The sequence below is a fragment of the Dysidea avara genome, chromosome 6 (genome assembly GCF_963678975.1).
Source record: "Dysidea avara chromosome 6, odDysAvar1.4, whole genome shotgun sequence".
In the NCBI taxonomy this organism is placed as follows: domain Eukaryota; kingdom Metazoa; phylum Porifera; class Demospongiae; order Dictyoceratida; family Dysideidae; genus Dysidea; species Dysidea avara.
The window spans coordinates 35,617,634-35,635,433 of record NC_089277.1 but is presented as its reverse complement, the minus strand read 5'-3'; the positions used below and the strand labels follow the sequence as shown (position 1 = coordinate 35,635,433).

Genomic DNA, 17,800 nt, shown 5'->3' with positions numbered 1-17,800 from the left:
TTGTTGATGGTTTAGCAGTGAAAAGAATTAAGCTATACCCTAAATAAACACTGATGATGTCACATTACAAGCACCTGCCTACTTTTCTGAACTACATTATTTTTGGAATCATTTCGTTAATAATTTTGACAGTAATAATCTATGTACTTTTTATTTCCGTTGCCCTGTTCTATTTTATTCTTTAACTGTACTCTTTATAGCTACCTCTTGTAATTATTATTTGTAGTTATATAGCTTATTGTAATTTATAAGTAATTAATTTTGGCTACCAGTGTCTTGAGACCTTCAGTTCTGTAATTTAATCGCTTAAGCTATATTGTTTAATTTTGTTTTTTTGATCTGTACAGTTCTGTAAAGTACTAATAAATAAATAAAACACAGAAATGAGCTTTATCCGAAACTACGTCACAGCTATACATAAAAATGGCCGCTGCAGTGTGGGGACATTCGTAAAATTTGTACGGGCGACTATGGGAAGAAAAATTTTGAATGGCAATATTTCAGCCAAGAAGGAAGATATCGAACTCTAACTAGCAGGTATGGCTATAAGATATTACAGTAAGTGCGTAAAAATGATTTTCAAAACAACGCTAGATTCCTATTCTTTCAGCTAATTTATAACCATACCTGCTGGTTAGAGCTTGACATCTTCCGTCTTAGCTGAGATATCGCTGTTCAAAAATTTTCTTCCCATAGTTGCCCATACAAATTTTATGGACGTCCCCACACTACAGTGGCCATTTTATGTCTGTGATGTAATTACAGATAAGGCTCATAGTTACAATAACAAGCTAACTATATACAATGATAATTTCCTGTTAATAAGGCCGTGCAAAGTTAATTATATGTCCTACCAATTCCTCTAAATTGGCCAGGTGACCAGGCTTTATTATTGTTATTGATGTGGTACACTCATTTGACATAACAGTATATGAAATTATTAAAAAACAAAGTTAACGCATAAAGTTAGTGCATCTTTATAAGAAAACAGTGTTTACAAGACATGAAAACTTTGAACAGATATAAAATGTTATAAATTATTGTACAGTGATTGTGCAATTCATTCAGCGAAAAAGTGACCAGGAAGGGAACCAGAAACATATGATTTGTGGCCTAATACTGTGTATTTAAATTGCAATACCGCTGAGCATTAAAATATATACACAAGTTACTTAAGCTAAGCAGTTGTGCAGAGCAAACCCTGCTCCTTCACTTACAGTAGCTGTGATTAAAAGTATATGGATCTCATACGTATGCATTCACACAAAGATGTACACAGGGTATGCAAAGTTTTTAACAACAATAGGGAAATGACAAAGATGCAAAGAAAATCAAGTGTGTACTATCAAGAGCAAATAATAGAGCTCTTATACTAGATAACAGAACTACACACAAACTCAAAATATTATATTGCTATGTCTAAATTTCTACAAAAAAGTGTATACTCAACATGAACAAAGTATAGGAAGCAGTTATGTGCATGTACGCATAAATAATAATTAGTGGTGATGCACATCAGCAGTGGGTTTAAAATAGTGAAGACAAATCATCATCATCACCTGTATGTAACAAGTATAATCAGTCAAGTGAGTAAGTGTGCATGTGTGTGTGTGCTTGCGTGCGTGTAGTGTGTGTGTGTGTGTGTGTGTGTGTGTGTGTGTGTGTGTGTGTGTGTGTGTGTGTGTGTGTGTGTGTGTGTACGTGTTAGCACATGTGTGTATTTATCCAGGCGTACAGCGTGAAGTCATGCAGTACAACATTGTACATGCTGTCAATTTGCTTTACCTGATTCTTTTACTGCTTCATTTTGATCATCAACTTTGTTAGCACAAGATTGATAGTAAGCTCTAAGTAGACTATCCAAGTCATGATGTGTAGTAGCTAGCAGTGAATCTTCAACAATCAACTTCAACATCAACATGAAAAGTGTACAATTCTTCATGATCAATGACTTTTTGTGTTTCATGTATGACAGTACATCCAGTGGGTTGTAATCCTTTGAAATGAAGAAGTCAAAAAATGACTGAAATGTAGCAGTACGGAACTGCATGAGAACATATAATTCACCCTTGTGTTCATCAAATGATTTAGTGTTAATACATAACTGTATCACTAACACAGTATTGCTGCTCCAACCAGTACCAATTAGCTTAGTAATCTGTAGTAACAGTTCTGAATCTCTTGGAGCATCATGAGGTAGTGGAAGGATTAATGCAGGTGTGTTATCAGGTGAGGAAGTGTAGAACACATAGCAAGGATTAATTTTACAAAACTTTATTACTTCTCCTTCGATATTTCTAAGTGAATTACCAAGCATGGCTGGTTGTAAACAGTGCCGGCATCTTTCATTACAATACCAGCATCCATCCACACACTTAAGATCCACAGAGAGTAGTAACTTCTTTAGCCTGCAAACAGAAGTACACATTCTTATGTGCAGCTCTATATACTACTAAATCAAACAAACCAAATAAACATCTGCTTTGGCTACCATGTATTATGTCTATTACAGTGTTGGTATATCTAGTGACTAGTATTAAAACTAAGAAGATTCGTACAGAATCATCAGTACTAAATTTATACAAATGCCAAAACCAGATTTTGGGTCTACTACCTACCTGACTGCTACTAAAAATCCCACATCTAAAATCCATCATAGTAAAATCATACACGTTGAAAGTCACCTTTACAGAATAGTCCAACATCGAAGCATTAAAATCAAGAAAACACGCACTTATATATAAGTGTCCAGATATAGAATGTTTTAAAAGAAGTCATATCTCATGTTTTTGTTTACCTGCCTCACTCATTTCTAGAGGCTAAAACAAAGCAGCACATGCAATGCTACCATTTTACGTACAACAACAAAATCACAAGTGGAATGTGCCTTTTGTGGTTCCAATGAATTCTACCTTCTGTGCTGAGCCATTCCTTTTATCTTCAATTAAATGAAAATGGTCGTCTTCAGGAAACCATACCAAGGCATTAATTTTCTGCATTGGCACTCTTCTTGCAGGAGTGTATTCAGATGTCACAAAGCTATTTAAAGCATTTAATGGACTGTAGTATCTCTGGTAGTATCAGGTAGCAGCTAAACTGTGCTTATCAGAAATTTTGTGCGCTGCCCAAAATTCTGCCTTTGAAAATGATCCTGGAGACATCTTACGAGAAGAAAATCACCTTTACGGAATAGTACTAGTCTATATAATATATAATGCAGCATTAAATATAACAAAACACTTACAGGTGGCCGATATAGATTTTTTTTAAATCATCAAAACTCGAACTTTAGTCTCACTGCTACACTGCCTGCATGCCTGACCAGAGTCGCAAGGCTAGAGGCCAAACGAAGCAGTACAAGGCCACCATTTTAAGCCACAATAACAAACTCACCAGTGACATGTCTTTTGGGGTTCCAGGCCTTCTGCGCCTTGTCTTTTCTTTTATCTTCAATCAAGCTGCTATTCATCCAACAAAACTATATGGAGGCATTAATTTTTCTTCCTTTCAGCAGCATATTTAGATGCTAGAGAATTACTTTAGAGCTGGATTTCAGAAGCGCTTTAGTCCTGGCACTACTATAAAAGATATACTAGCTAGATAACTGGAACTTCGCGATTGGGATCTTGTTCACGATAGGTTTGCGGCCATGCCCATCAATTAAAGATCTAGGTGGACTAACAGTGATAGAGTATGGATACCACACCTCTTAACAATCTAGCTATTTACTTAACAGTAAACACGATGACCTCACCTCTCGTTGGACTAGCTAGCTGCACACACCTTGGCTGACTTGAGATATACTCTAATACAACAGTTAGGTATGATATTCTAACAGAACAGTCACAAGTTACTTGAGCTGTGCTACAACAAAAACTAAATAAACTAAAAACTGTTATTTTAAAAATGAAGTAGGGAAAATGTAGTGAAACAAGAGATGAATGCTGGTAATACAGCATAGCTCAGTGAGAAAGTCCCTACTTTGGCACAATAGCTATAACAACTATTTTGTTCGATGCCAAAGTAGGGACTTTCCCACTGAGCTATGCTGTAATAACATCATTCATCTCTTGTTTCACTACTTTTTATTGCATGGATCCCTACTTCATTCATTTTTAAAAAATACTAGTAATGAGCCACACCCACTTTAACGAACAGAACATGCCATGAAACCTCCTGAGTAAGCAGTGCTGAGGCTATCAATGATCTAGCTCCATAGAAAACAAGGCATTGTACCATCCCCTCCCCACACAAACACACACCTGTGTAGCTGAGTACAGGGGTGTACAGGTGTATAGATAGAAATACTCTAATACAGCAGTCATAGCAGCACGTGTATTTTATAGCTATGCTCGCCGGTTTTAAGTATTTAGTGTGTTGTAGCTTGCCAATGGTTGAAACTATGTGTACCAAATTTCACACGTTTTACACCAATTCCTTACCTTCCACAGTATCCACTGTGCAAGTAGCCAACAACTAAGTTTCCCGCCATTTTAGATAGTTTTTAAACTGAGGTTGACTGTATAAGGCAAGCTGCAAAATGGGTGGAAGGCGGGGGGGGCCTGGAAAGCGGGCAAGATGGTGCTCAAAAATTGAAAAGGAAGGCGTAGAGATGAATTAGGCCAAGTATTGGGCCATTGAGGTCTCAAAATTGGCTAAAATGAAAGGAGATTCACAGCAGAGGTACTGTACTTATTCAACACCACAGAGCTGTACAGCCACATACAGTCATCCCCAAGCTGACCAGAGCTCCATTAAGGCCCCACACTGCATGTATGGATCGCCACTGGGTTGGGAAAAGCAGCCAGCAAAACCAGACCACTCAAGTCTAGCTGATTTTGATTGTGGAATTAGATAGTTTATTCATGTAGCTTTGTGTCCTGGGTGAAAAATCGAATCTGCTGACATGGGCAATAAGACCGGTTTTGGTCACATATGCATAAACTATGTTACATAGAACAGTTTAACCACTGTCTGTTACACTTAGCTAACCTGGTACACTTTACACGCTGAGTAAGTACTTCAAAACTTTCTACTTGCTTGATCTTGAAGAAATAGATGAAAACTCTCTTAATAACAGTACAATAATGCTGAAAGCGATTTTTATGATACTCCGAGACCTTGCTCATGTCAATAAGAGGTTCAGTTACTTCAAGTTGACTGTGGTCTGAACTACCTACAACATGAACTCCATAGGCTACTTGGACTCCATGAATTTGCTCCACAACAATCACGTAAAACTTTGGATCAGAATTATTACTGTAAAAATACGATGCTAAAAATACAGTTATGATAGCTTCAGTAAAACACAGTGTGAGATGAGAGAGAATTTTGTGTGACTGAGGCAGCTCCAAATATTCTTTATGTGTATGAAAATGTTTCTGAATTATCTGAAACTCTTTTGGAAGAAAGCTTAATGAAGGTTGTGCTCCTTCTAGAAACCTGGTCACAAAAGAGGAATATACACCTCTGGAAGATTCCTGGAGGGCACCATGTAACTTTCTTTCATTGTCCAGGATCTCCAGTCTAACTGATGATAATGGATATTGTTGCAATTCTGGTGAGTTGAATGGTTTTAAAGTACCTGAACGAGCTTTATAAGCATAGTGGCGGAGAGTTGCTTCTTCAATAACTTCAGCTATTTCATCAATTGCAGCCCACAAACCATCAGGAATGCAATCCCACCTATTCTTTTCACACGGAACAAACAACAGACCACCTGACGGGTTAACGATACTTGTAAGTGGTGGGGTATAATCTGTTGACCCACTAAGTTGTATGAGAAAATTAAAATTTCGAAGTCGCACAACAATGAAATGATATTGTCCACTGCAATCATGCTCGCCAGTGCTTAAATAAAAAGGTGACATCTTGGCAGACCCTGCATCCATCAAAGCACGAAATAACATTGCTTTTCGTGGATGATCGAAATTCAGTGTAGTCGGATTGACTAAAATAAAAACTGAAAGTGGATTGCTTACTTGACTAACATCATAAAATAGTTGTGCATTATTTAAACTCCTTTGAGAATTTTCCGCATAATCAACATGCTTGACAGGGAGGCTAAGCAAATGATTACGGCAATGAAGAAACACTAAGTAGTTCTCTTCAATTTCCAAATCAAAGAAGATAAAACTTCGAAATAGTAAGCCAATAGCAAAGTTATATAACCAAGACCCATAAGAAACGTTTCTATCAACATTGTCACCTTTGGAGCAAACTAGGTCAAACATTTCAGTAAAAAATGTATCTTCACCATTTTGGCTAAGTATTTGCTCACATTTACCACACAACATCCAATACGTCACTTCACCAGGTGATTTTTCCTTGGATGTAGTTGAATGTGAAGCACATGAAACAAACACTCGAGTAGCAACACTGCTGCTAACATATGTACTGTATCTTTTTAAAAATGACTTTGGCCATAAGTGACTCCTCTTAAGGTCGCTTCTTGTTCTACAGAGAAGGCACCTCTTCAATTTGTCAAGCTTATTAGTTCTGTGTATGTAATCCAATAATGACTGGTCAAGAAATTTTGAACCTTCATAATCAATTTCATTGTTGTCCAACAAACGACTCAGTAATCTAATGCATTCTTCTGCTTTTGAGTAGCAAGATTTCATTTTTTCATCAGCTAGTTCCCTACTGATTAAGGAGTAATGTCTTGAAAGGTACTTATGTTCCCATCTATACCAGTGGTACAAACTTTTCGCCTTAAATAGTTGAGCTTGGTGCATATTGACAACCAAAGGGTTACTACACAATTCACAACACTTCTCATGTAAAGTAAACTGGTGGCAAAATTCAATGCATTTAAGTAATTCTTCTGTGCCTGAAACAAATTTGAAATACTTATAATAATCTTATGCCTAAATTACACACATACATACATACGTACATCATGCACATGTACTGTATAATGTTGTTTATGCTGTTTAATAACATGTTCGTATTGAATTTATAAAGATGATACCCAATGGCCGCAGGCCCGAGGGTGGAGTGTTTACAAATCAGATACAAACTGAATGAATGAGTGTGTTACGTATAACCGATTTGAGGTATGGAGCATGCACAGATCAAAGGCACCTATTTGTAACAAGGAAGATTTGCGAAAAAGCTAATATTGGCTATTGCTGAATTCTATGCCCAAGAAACGATTTACTCACTAATTATTGTCTTGATATTTAGTTGGTACCTAGTTCATTAGTTGGTAGCACTGAATGCGTAGATGCCAATTAGTGTACTGTTTCACATTTAGACTAGCTAAATTGATATTCATTGCTGAGTGATTTAGTGATATACAATAATAATCTTTGTTAATTTATGGAAGAATGAGCAGGTGGTATATGGATACCAATCACGATTATGGTTTTGTTAGTCCAAAGCTAGTATACTGCAGCATATGACTGCTTTATTATACATGACTGTTCTAATTGAGTATCTTGATCTCGGCCAAACATTAGTAGGTGGCCATGGCCCACCCTGCTGAGCTGGCCTCAGTCCTTCCATTCATTCAGACAGTAAGTGCAAAACCGAAGTTGTAGATATTCATTCCTGAGCAATTTATGAGCTTGGTGCATTGGCCAAATTCATAGCCTGATATTTTGTGAATTCCTATGGTGCTGCAATGTATGGTTTCTTTTGATGCCTTTGAACTAATTAGTGGTCAGACTGTGTCACCCATTACAACCATTTGTAACCAGTTTACAAATCATTGGTGGCAGCCGTTCACACACCACATTACAAACATACATACATACATACATACATACATGCATACATATATATGTACGAGCCTGTCATCCATTATAAACCTTCAGTGCTGGTCACTGTAAAGTGCTAATAATAGTAAATAATAAATGCTCTATTAGAGTACTCTTGACTGCTCTATTAGAATATCTCGATCTCTACTAATGTTTTTTCTTGTATACGTACATACTCTTGTTTTTCCACAAAGCCCTTTCGCTGAGCAAGTTTCCTATTACATGCACTGTAGATCTACTCTATTCCCATCTTTCTGTATACTTCCAAACTGTGATGGTTGATTTTCTTGCTGCAAGCGCACAAGTTCAAATTTCGAATGGGTTTCTGGAACCCCAGGAAATCCCCTTAAATACACCCCTGGGGCCACACGCTTTTTAACAGATTAGTATAGATTCTACTTACACAGAAGTATATACAGTTGTATGCAGCTTACTTTCAAACGCATTTCCTATCAGTAGTTTAATATAGATCGCTGAATCTTTAATAGTAGGTTCTTCATGCAAACACAGTAGATTAATCTTCTCATCAACTTGTGACAATCGAATACTAGGCAGTTGCTTGTATACTGACCTTGTGCACAAATTTACGACAACTTTTTGGAATTCTCTTAGCACTGTTATGTCATCTGACCTCACCGCTTCCATTAATAAATCAAAAATTGCATCCAAAAATGCAGGAAAATGTTTTAAATCATTTCTGATAAAATAAACTAATAGCTGTAATAGTTCTTGATATGTATACCAGTGAGATGTGGATCCTTTCGCTATAGCTTCAATCAGTTGACTTTTGTAATATTCAATTTCTTCACCACTTAAATCTAATATGCAACTGTCATGCAATGAAAAATCCATCAAGCATAGAATAAATTTAGCTAACATTTTCACCCGCAGATTGGAGCACTGTGCGTACAACGAAAGAACTTTTACAGTGCTGACCAGCTCTAATGCCGGTAACATCTGCTGTCTTTGAGCACAATTGTAAATTATAGCAAGAATTCCAAGTACTTCACCAACATCCCCAAACTGTATGAAAACAGTGATGTTTTAGAAATATAAGTAACAACTATTATATAGTTAATCTATTTAATGTACGTACCATATAGGGGGAAACTTTGGTGGAGATAAACTTTGGGAGGGATAAACTTTGACGAATAGCAAGTTAAATTGCATTTGGAAAATTCTATTGGCGAATTAAGTCAGTCTTTAGCTATAAAGATGCTAATCTCAGGTGCTACGAGTAATTGGTGGGTTAAACTGGCAAATTTGTAGCAATTCTCCAAATTCGCCAAAGTTTTCCCTGCCAAAATTTCCCTCTATACATACTGTACAGTATGTACATTGCACATTATGCACAAATACACACAAAACATACATATACCCATTGGCATGGGCAAACCTTTATAATGACATACTTTCAGCATATCCCCTTGAAATCCTGTATAAAGAAATGAAAGCATCCAACACAGAAAACCACTCCTTCCTAACTCATAGCAAAACCGATCATAGTTTGATCCAGTCATAAGACACCCATACATAGCATTACCAAACAGTGGAATATCTGCAATTACTATTACACAATATGAAAGAACACACGTACAAATACACACATTATAGCATACCATTCCATCGCTCAAGAAGCTTTAATAGCAGTGACAGGAGATTAGAGTTGTCAGCTATAAAATGAACAATTTTAACTCTCAGGCTCGGAAAAGTCACCAAATGTCTGATAAAACCCAACATTAAGGTAACACTGTTCATTGTAAAGATGCCTAACTCAACTGATGATGACAGAATGCTTTTGACATACAATGTGAAATGCTTTAGTGCACATAAAAACACATCAAACAATTCCAGCGTTGAAGTTGTTAAATGATTGTAATCTGCAACATTTGAGTCATCAGAATTCAAACAGCTAGGAGAAGACTGTGTTGCTACTTCCTGAATACTATCAAGTTTCGATTCTTGCACTGGTATAGTTAATAGCGATACTACCTTGTCAAAAAGTGATATGATAACTGGATCATTTTGTTTTCCTCTTACTGCCAGTATTATCTTAGGAAGATTGCACTGCAAAAGAGCAATTCTGTTTTCATTGATAGCCAGTATGCTTTCCATATAACTACATATTGGCACAATCACAGACTTGTTATAGCATGGCTTGGCATACAAGAGGTTGATGAAACTTAAAATCTCAGCATCATCTAAAAGCATAGACTCCTTTTTGATAGTGGACACATAAGGATACAGAGTTCCGAGAATGGACTTGGCAAGGATTCGTAGCATTTGAATAGGATAAACAGCTACTGTTTCAATAGCTTTAACACATTCTGGGTCAGGCAGAACACACGAGCCTGTTGACATATTCTTTAGCAAGTGATAAACTGTACCAAGGACAGAATGTATCACCATCAACTTGACCTACCAAATATGAAATCACAATAATACTCAGTCTTTAGATATTCTCTCAGTGCACAAGAAGTAAAAGTGTTCATATACATTCAAGCATATACGTATACTTTAGACCACAGCAAGATGAAATACTCAAATTTCATTGGCTACTTACAGGTATCTAAATCCTATAGATCCCTTCCTTATGTCTCAATAGACACCCACTAACACATGTAAAATTGGCAACACATGGGAGTTTAACTGGATAGCAATTAAGTGATGTTACAAGTTACAGGGAGGTGTATTGGGCTTGTTTCTACTACTGAACGCTAAATTTCTCATGTCACAAGCAGCTGTGATGGTACAACAAGCTGTGGTCTAAATTAGTTAGACATCGAGGCACAGGGTTCCATGGAATTTAGAAACCCTCAGGCCCTGTAGTAGCAGAGCAGATTATAACAGTTTGCCATCAACCAATTTAGCTCGAAGACCACCCAATTACATACTGCACCTGTCAAGGATGGCCAACCACTTTCCGCTAAAAAGATCAATATACTCTAATAGGACAGTCAGCTACTCTAATAGAGCAATCGAAGAGTTTCTAAAAAGGTGTACCTAAAAAGTCTGGGGGAAAGTCGTCTGACTTAGGGAATCAAACCTGCACCTTTCAGTGAAGCATAATCTGCACTATTCTACCACGTGTTCACACAATTTTATAGTAGTTTCTATAGCTACAGTACATATATGCATGGATAATATCACCATAATGTTATTACAGTATGTAGATTTATTCTTATGTATGTGGCTTAACAGTGATGCAGTGCATGGCTGTTGAAGGAGTTTTGGGTGTCAGAATATTCATAATTTGAAATCTCCAAGCAATGAGAATCCACAATTTTCTGCAGGGAACACACCCCAGATTCCCCTAGCTTAGCATGCTGTTGCTTTGCACATGCATTGTCATACAATGTCAAATCATGTCAGATCAACTTTGACTTTGATCTGACATAATGTCAGATCAACGAAGACCAGTTATAATCTACTATGTGCAGTAGCACCCTTCCTTCGCCTGGGCACCACAACTCAAGGCCTTTCAGGCTACTAAATTCCATAGAACATAGTGTTTCGATGTCTAACTATTATGTAGAGCATGCACAAAATTTTCAGCATAGTGTCTTGCTGCCAAGGAAAGGTTACAAATGAATTATGCAGAAACTTTAAAGACGAGGATTTTAAAATTAGCTGGACTAATTCAAATCAAGCATGTTATGGCCCACCCTGAAGAAATAACTTGCTCATTTTTGAATGAGTTACCTCCCACATGATTTGTGTTGGAAAAAAATAATTTTCACCTGCTGCGTAGGCCCTACTTATGCTTTTCACATACTTCAGAAAAAACTGCTACCGCACATTCAATGGGCTTGTACTAAAAAAGCCAGCATAATAGCGTAGCAAAAACATCAGGCATTATTCCAGTATAATTTAATAAATTTTATAATACTTGAGTCAAAAAAGTAAGTTGATAATGGACATTGCAAGTTTTTACTATTCACTTTGTAAACTGTTGACATCAATTAATACAGCATGTAACACTTTCACACCTCAGATCAAAGGAACCGCCCTGACTGCATTTCATATGTAGCCCAGTTAGCCAGGCTACATACAAAATGTAGCCGGGCTACAACTGGGAAGTGATTATATAGATGTTGAGGCTGAAATTGAATGCGGGGATCGATTAATACTCATGTGATTAGAATGCACAACTTGGATTTCGCCATGAAAACCACTCAGACGGAGAGTGCTTTGTTATCCTCGCCATCCTACCACTTGAAAAACGTTGAGCTAAGGTGAGAACTGGTGCTATAGCTTATTCACTGATCATCTGCATGGAGTAACAACTCTACAAGCAAGCTTACCTATCTAGGCCCTTAGTAAACTTCATAATTTTTCCATACACGATTCAATAGCACTGATTAAAACATTAAACTCACGTAACCGAAATTCTCCGTGATATCTCTAGGATATGTCCGTTCATCATAACCAAACATAACCAGAACGAAATAGCAACTGATCCATAATTGAAAACTTTAGGTATGCATATATAATACATCCAGTGGCTGCACTCGTATTGGCTTGGGTGATTGATCACCCTGTACAGGCCATCAGCCTTACATATTAGCTATAACATGGGGCATTTGGGCTTTGCCTGATATGTATGCTTTCTGCCTAGGGCCTGCGACCCTCGGGAAGTCGGGCATACATATCAGGCAAAGCCCTCATGCTTGTGTTACAACTATTACATGTACCGCTCAAATGCAACGTCATCTCGCAAGATTTTAAGTGATTAAAAAACTCACTAATTAAAGGGTGTGGTACTCATTTTCCTCACGAGTATTCATCCCATTTCGTTTGGGATGAATGCTCACAAGCGTAATGGGTGCCATGCCATTTAATTAGCAAGTGTTTTAATCTCTCACACCCTGAGATGACGTTGCGTTTGAGCAGTGCATGCTGCACATATATCGGTGTAGTGCATGAAATGGTAGATGATTAATTAATGCTTATTCATCAGATCATGTCAAATTGCAGGAATTGGAACTTTTAAATGTGTATATACATTATACAGGTACGATGTACTGAAAATAGGACAATTAAACAAAGAAGAGCGATGCTGCCCAAGAAGGCAGTGCAACAATTGAGTGTGCTAGTATAAAATTTTCCTACAAACATGGCTGTTTTCTTCTTTCCAAATCAAACAATTGCATGATTCTCTTTCAGTAGTCCATATACCAAATCAGAGTACTTAATTAACATCTCCGCACGCATTCCCAAGATAAATTCCACCAATGTTTCACAAAAAGTTCTCTGTAGTTTTGCTCCTTAAGTCCACCCAGCACATTAGTATAGTATACGTCATGCATGTAAAATGATGTAATAAAAAGAGATGTTGAATCACGTGCACAACACACAATACAAACACACACATACACACTAAACACACACAAATACACACTTACTCACTCGCACATACAAATACACACTTACTCGCACGCACACACGCACGCACAACACACACACCCACGCACGCACGCACCCACTCACACACCCACACACTACGCACACACACACACACACACACACACACACACACACACACACACACACACACACTACACACACACACACACACACCCACACACACTACACACACACACACGCACACACACACTACACACTACACACACACACACACACACACACACTACACACACACACTACACACACACACACACACACAAACACACACACACACACACAAACACACACACACACACACAAACACACACGCAAACACACACAAACACACACACACGCAAACACACACACAGACACACACACACACACACACAAACACACACACACACACACACACACACACTACATGCACGTAATACACATATGCAAATGCCTACCATGTTTTGAGACTTATTCAAGTGCGGAATATTTATGAGATGTTTATACAATAAGGACAAGAGCACTTTTCCATTATCATTAGTGATCTCAGTGGCTGGAAATGATGACAAACAGTTTAGCATAGCACATTCCAACAGTAACAAGCTTTGGCTGAAAATAAGTTTGTCTAAAATGGTAAAAGTACATGATTAATACATAATCAGAAACTATACAGTTCAAATTCAGCGACATACCCAAGGGTTTTCAGGAGATTTTACACAATGCTTGGAATATTACGAAACTAAGAATTCAGGTTTCCAAATTTAAAGATCACGGAAAAGTGGGACATACGTACTGTACTTCACAGCTCCTTATTTTAGATAACAATGATTTATCACATGATATGCATTATAGCATATCAATTTAATGCTATTCTGAACAATACATAATTATAGTGAAAAGGTTGAGATATTCAGGGCTTTCAGGTACTCTAATAAAACAGTCATATAACTGCTATCGAACCCCATTTCAAAATTCCTGTGCACACTCCTGAAACCACATGTGTATAATTTAAAAAAAATTATTTTAGGAGTCTGAGGTAAAAAATTAATGGATGCCATGCACATTAAACTATTCAATTATTATTCATAAATTTAAGTTAAAGTTGTTTACAATTATATCAGGAGTCATTTATGATCTCGTCTCACATAGCATTACTATGGCAAGATTCATATCCAAGTGGGTCGTCAAAAATCACATCTTGAGAATAGCCCATAAACAATTCACCCTGACTCTGCAGTATTAGACCAAAAGTACTCTAATGCATAAATTAATAAATCCATGTGTCACACCTCCAAGAGCCCTTCTTTTAGTCACCAAACACTTTGTGTGGCTTTCCTAGCTAACAAACAAGTACTGTACACGTACAAATATTCAAGGGACGTAATTTTGTGGATTGACTAATTTCAGGATTTTCATGGTTTTATTTTCGAGGACCACTCATTTTTCACTGTTAGAAAGCACAGAGCTAACCCTGATAATTGCTAATTTTTCAGAATGAAAATTTCGTGGACAGCCAAGCAACTGCAAAATCTGCTAAAATTACGTCTCTTGAAAATTTGTACATATACGGAACTGTACCCACCTTAACATTTTTAGAAGTACCGTATAGTGGGAAATTTTTGATGGGAAAATGATTGCCACCATCCAAAACTTTGAGGGCGGAAACTTTTGCTTCTTCATGAATTTATAATGTTTATTTAGATCGAGCTGCAAATTTCGATGGAGAAAATTTTCGTGGATCCACAAAAATCACAAAAATAAATATCTTCCTTGAAATAATTCCACTAACCAAATAAACTGGGGTAGAGTGTTGTGAAACTATATTTCGCATGATGTAACAAAAATATTTCAAAAATATCAATTTATACCAATTCAGGGCATCATGCTTAGTTGTACAGCAATGCACAACAATACGTCATTATGGTTATATTATAATGCATTAACAGCCTCCTCTGCACTGTATCCATATAGATCACACTACGTGCAGGCAATTCAATTATTATAGGCTCTATGTGGTTTTGTCTACAGAATGTATGGTATAAAGTTATTACAAAAACGTCAACCACAACGTCACATCTGTTACTTAGACACTGTGCTATACAGTATGTTCAGTGGACACAGTCAACATACCCTCCAATGTCATGCCCAACCTACTGTAAGTTGGGTAGATTTGCTACCAAAAGTTATACCCAGGGTAGGGGCATTTGCAACTAAGGCAGAAAAGTACTCATGTGCATGGTGCTGCTTTCATTTGGTAGTTTGATAGTAAATTGGTACTCGAGTACTCCTTTAGAACTCAGATCACATGATGTATTTGTTATGAAATGACATCATGAAGGCTGTAGAGTTTGAATTTAATGCTTGTCAGGAACACCAACATCTGATTCAGTACTTTAATACACCACATGTGCTGTTACTTGAAAAGTTGCTAACTGCTGAAGGTCTGGAATAAAACATGTCGCAGAATTTGTGAGCTAACACTAGAGAATACTAAAAATCCATGGTTGTTTCAAATCTATTTACAAGCATGGCCGGATAAAAAATACTATCTACTCAATATGATCTGAAATCTCAGTCAGTTTCTTTTTTCAGTCTACAAACTTTTATTACATTTGCTAAGTTCCATTACTCTCACAGGTTTTATGTACCCATCAATGTCATTTCCATCCATTACAGAAAATAAAGTTGAAGTCATTCTATGTTCCCCTAGAGACGACTTCAAGTTGCTATCATGTATGCAGTTGATTAGTCATATTAAAACATGGTATATATACGTACAGTATTGGGATTTGTCAACTGAACAAAATTTTAACATAACACTGAATTTACCCTTGGTAATTATGAATTATGCATCAATGTCCTTTTGATTAGCTAGCCAGTTAATTAAAAACTTTTGTTGACAGACATTGTCCTTGTCCTATGCAATTTACATGTACTTTACTGTTCTTACAAAAATGCTAAGTGTAGTCATTAGCACCCATAATGTCCATAGTGTTCTAAACAAACAAACAAACAAACACAAAAGCTGCTCTTGTATTTCTCTATACAATGCTACCCGAACTTTTGTTGTGATGTTACCATGGTGAGATTCATTCACTACCTCATATTTTTCTATTGGAGAAGTTTCCGACCAGAGTTACTAGGAAATTACAAATTTAAAGTACAGCGAGCTTGAATTTAGCAACCTTGGTGTTATTCCACATTGAAGCATGCTAATTAAGAATTTGTCCAAAGTGAGTCATTGTTTATTTTACAGAGATACAGTATACAGATACATTGTGGAACTCGCAAATAAAATCCTAAGTTTTTGCTGTATTATACACACGTATATATATAGACATAATTTTCTGATGCAAGATTCTATCCTGCCTTTTCCTTATGTTCCTGCACAAACTCTTATATCACTTGAATCACTATATCAAGGGTTCAGATGATTTAATTAATCCCATCTCTGTATATTAAAGTATGCAGAAGTTATGGTGCCAGGATTAAAAGAGAGCATTATTTTTATCTTGTAAGGATTTTTATTGCATGACTACATTTTCAGTATGTCTCGGTACTGCCTGTCCTAAGAAATTAGAGTAGGCAGAGTAAGACTAATAGGTGACTTAATCCGGGAAAGCCGGTCTTATCACCCATGACAGCAGGTTTGATTTTTCACCACAAACACTATCAAATTTCACGGTCAAAATCAGCCAGGCTTGAGTTGTCTACTATTGCTGGCTGTTTTTACCAAGCCCAGTGGTGAGCCATATGCCTGAGTGTAAACTGACGTTGATTGCGTAGTCATAGGACAAACACTATGAAAATTACAGCGCTTTGGTTATATACAGTGTACATGAGTAGTGGTCAACCAAATTATACAGCACGTTACGATTTTGGAAAGTTATGATGTCCAGCACTATACTACAGCCAAACAACAATAGTTAAGCTGTTCCCTACTTGGCTCCCCCCCTGTAGGTCAGGTCTAGAATCGCCACTGGTTGTTGGCTATACTTGTAGTCACAGTGGACAGTTTAGAAGCTGTGAAAAATTGGTACGTGCAGCTTCAGCCATTGTCGAGCTACATCACACTAAAATTTAATTAAACCAGCATAAGACTGGCTTTCCACACTAGATCACATTATAGGATTGACATACCTTGACATCGTGCTGGGCTATTATACTGATTGCATTTGTATAGCTTGGTGCCAACATTGTGAGTTATCATGAACAATTATTTTGACACAAAACACAAATGCACTTACTGTTTATGTCTTTGGCGTCCAGATCACCAAGTGATAATTCCGTCACTAGTTTTACAACTTTAAATTCATCGTAAAATAACAATTTAGCTGCTTGTAATTGCACGCATATATTTGGATGATTGAACACTCCAAGTAATTTATCTGTGTAGCATATGAGCTGAGATACAGCTACTCCATCAATGTGGTTCTGGCGTCCGCAATGGTTCCTTAGTAGCTTGCATAACTCGTCTAGAAATTTGCCACAAAGAGTTTCATCTAATTGCCCTTCTGTATCTGTAGTCAATGACTGTAAAGGCTTGGTTGGAGGCCAATTTATGAAGTCGAACTGTTTCTGTAAATTATTCGCCAGTACGTCCGCCATACTGAAAACCCTGTATCACGTGACTG

General features: G+C 37.1%; 1 protein-coding gene across 1 annotated transcript; it reads right to left on the bottom strand.

Annotated features, from left to right (window-relative positions):
• Nucleotides 1–1,225: 1,225 nt before the first annotated feature.
• On the bottom strand, nt 1,226–17,799 carry LOC136258352 (uncharacterized). The gene is made up of 8 exons (XM_066051668.1): nt 17,414–17,799; nt 13,625–13,791; nt 9,383–10,181; nt 9,176–9,330; nt 8,198–8,786; nt 4,993–6,832; nt 1,786–2,408; nt 1,226–1,559 (listed from the first exon to the last, which is right to left on the bottom strand). Exons 1-8 carry the CDS (start codon nt 17,772–17,774, stop codon nt 1,528–1,530), a joined length of 4,566 nt encoding a protein of 1,521 aa, XP_065907740.1. The 5' UTR covers nt 17,775–17,799; the 3' UTR covers nt 1,226–1,527.
• Nucleotide 17,800: the final 1 nt, after the last annotated feature.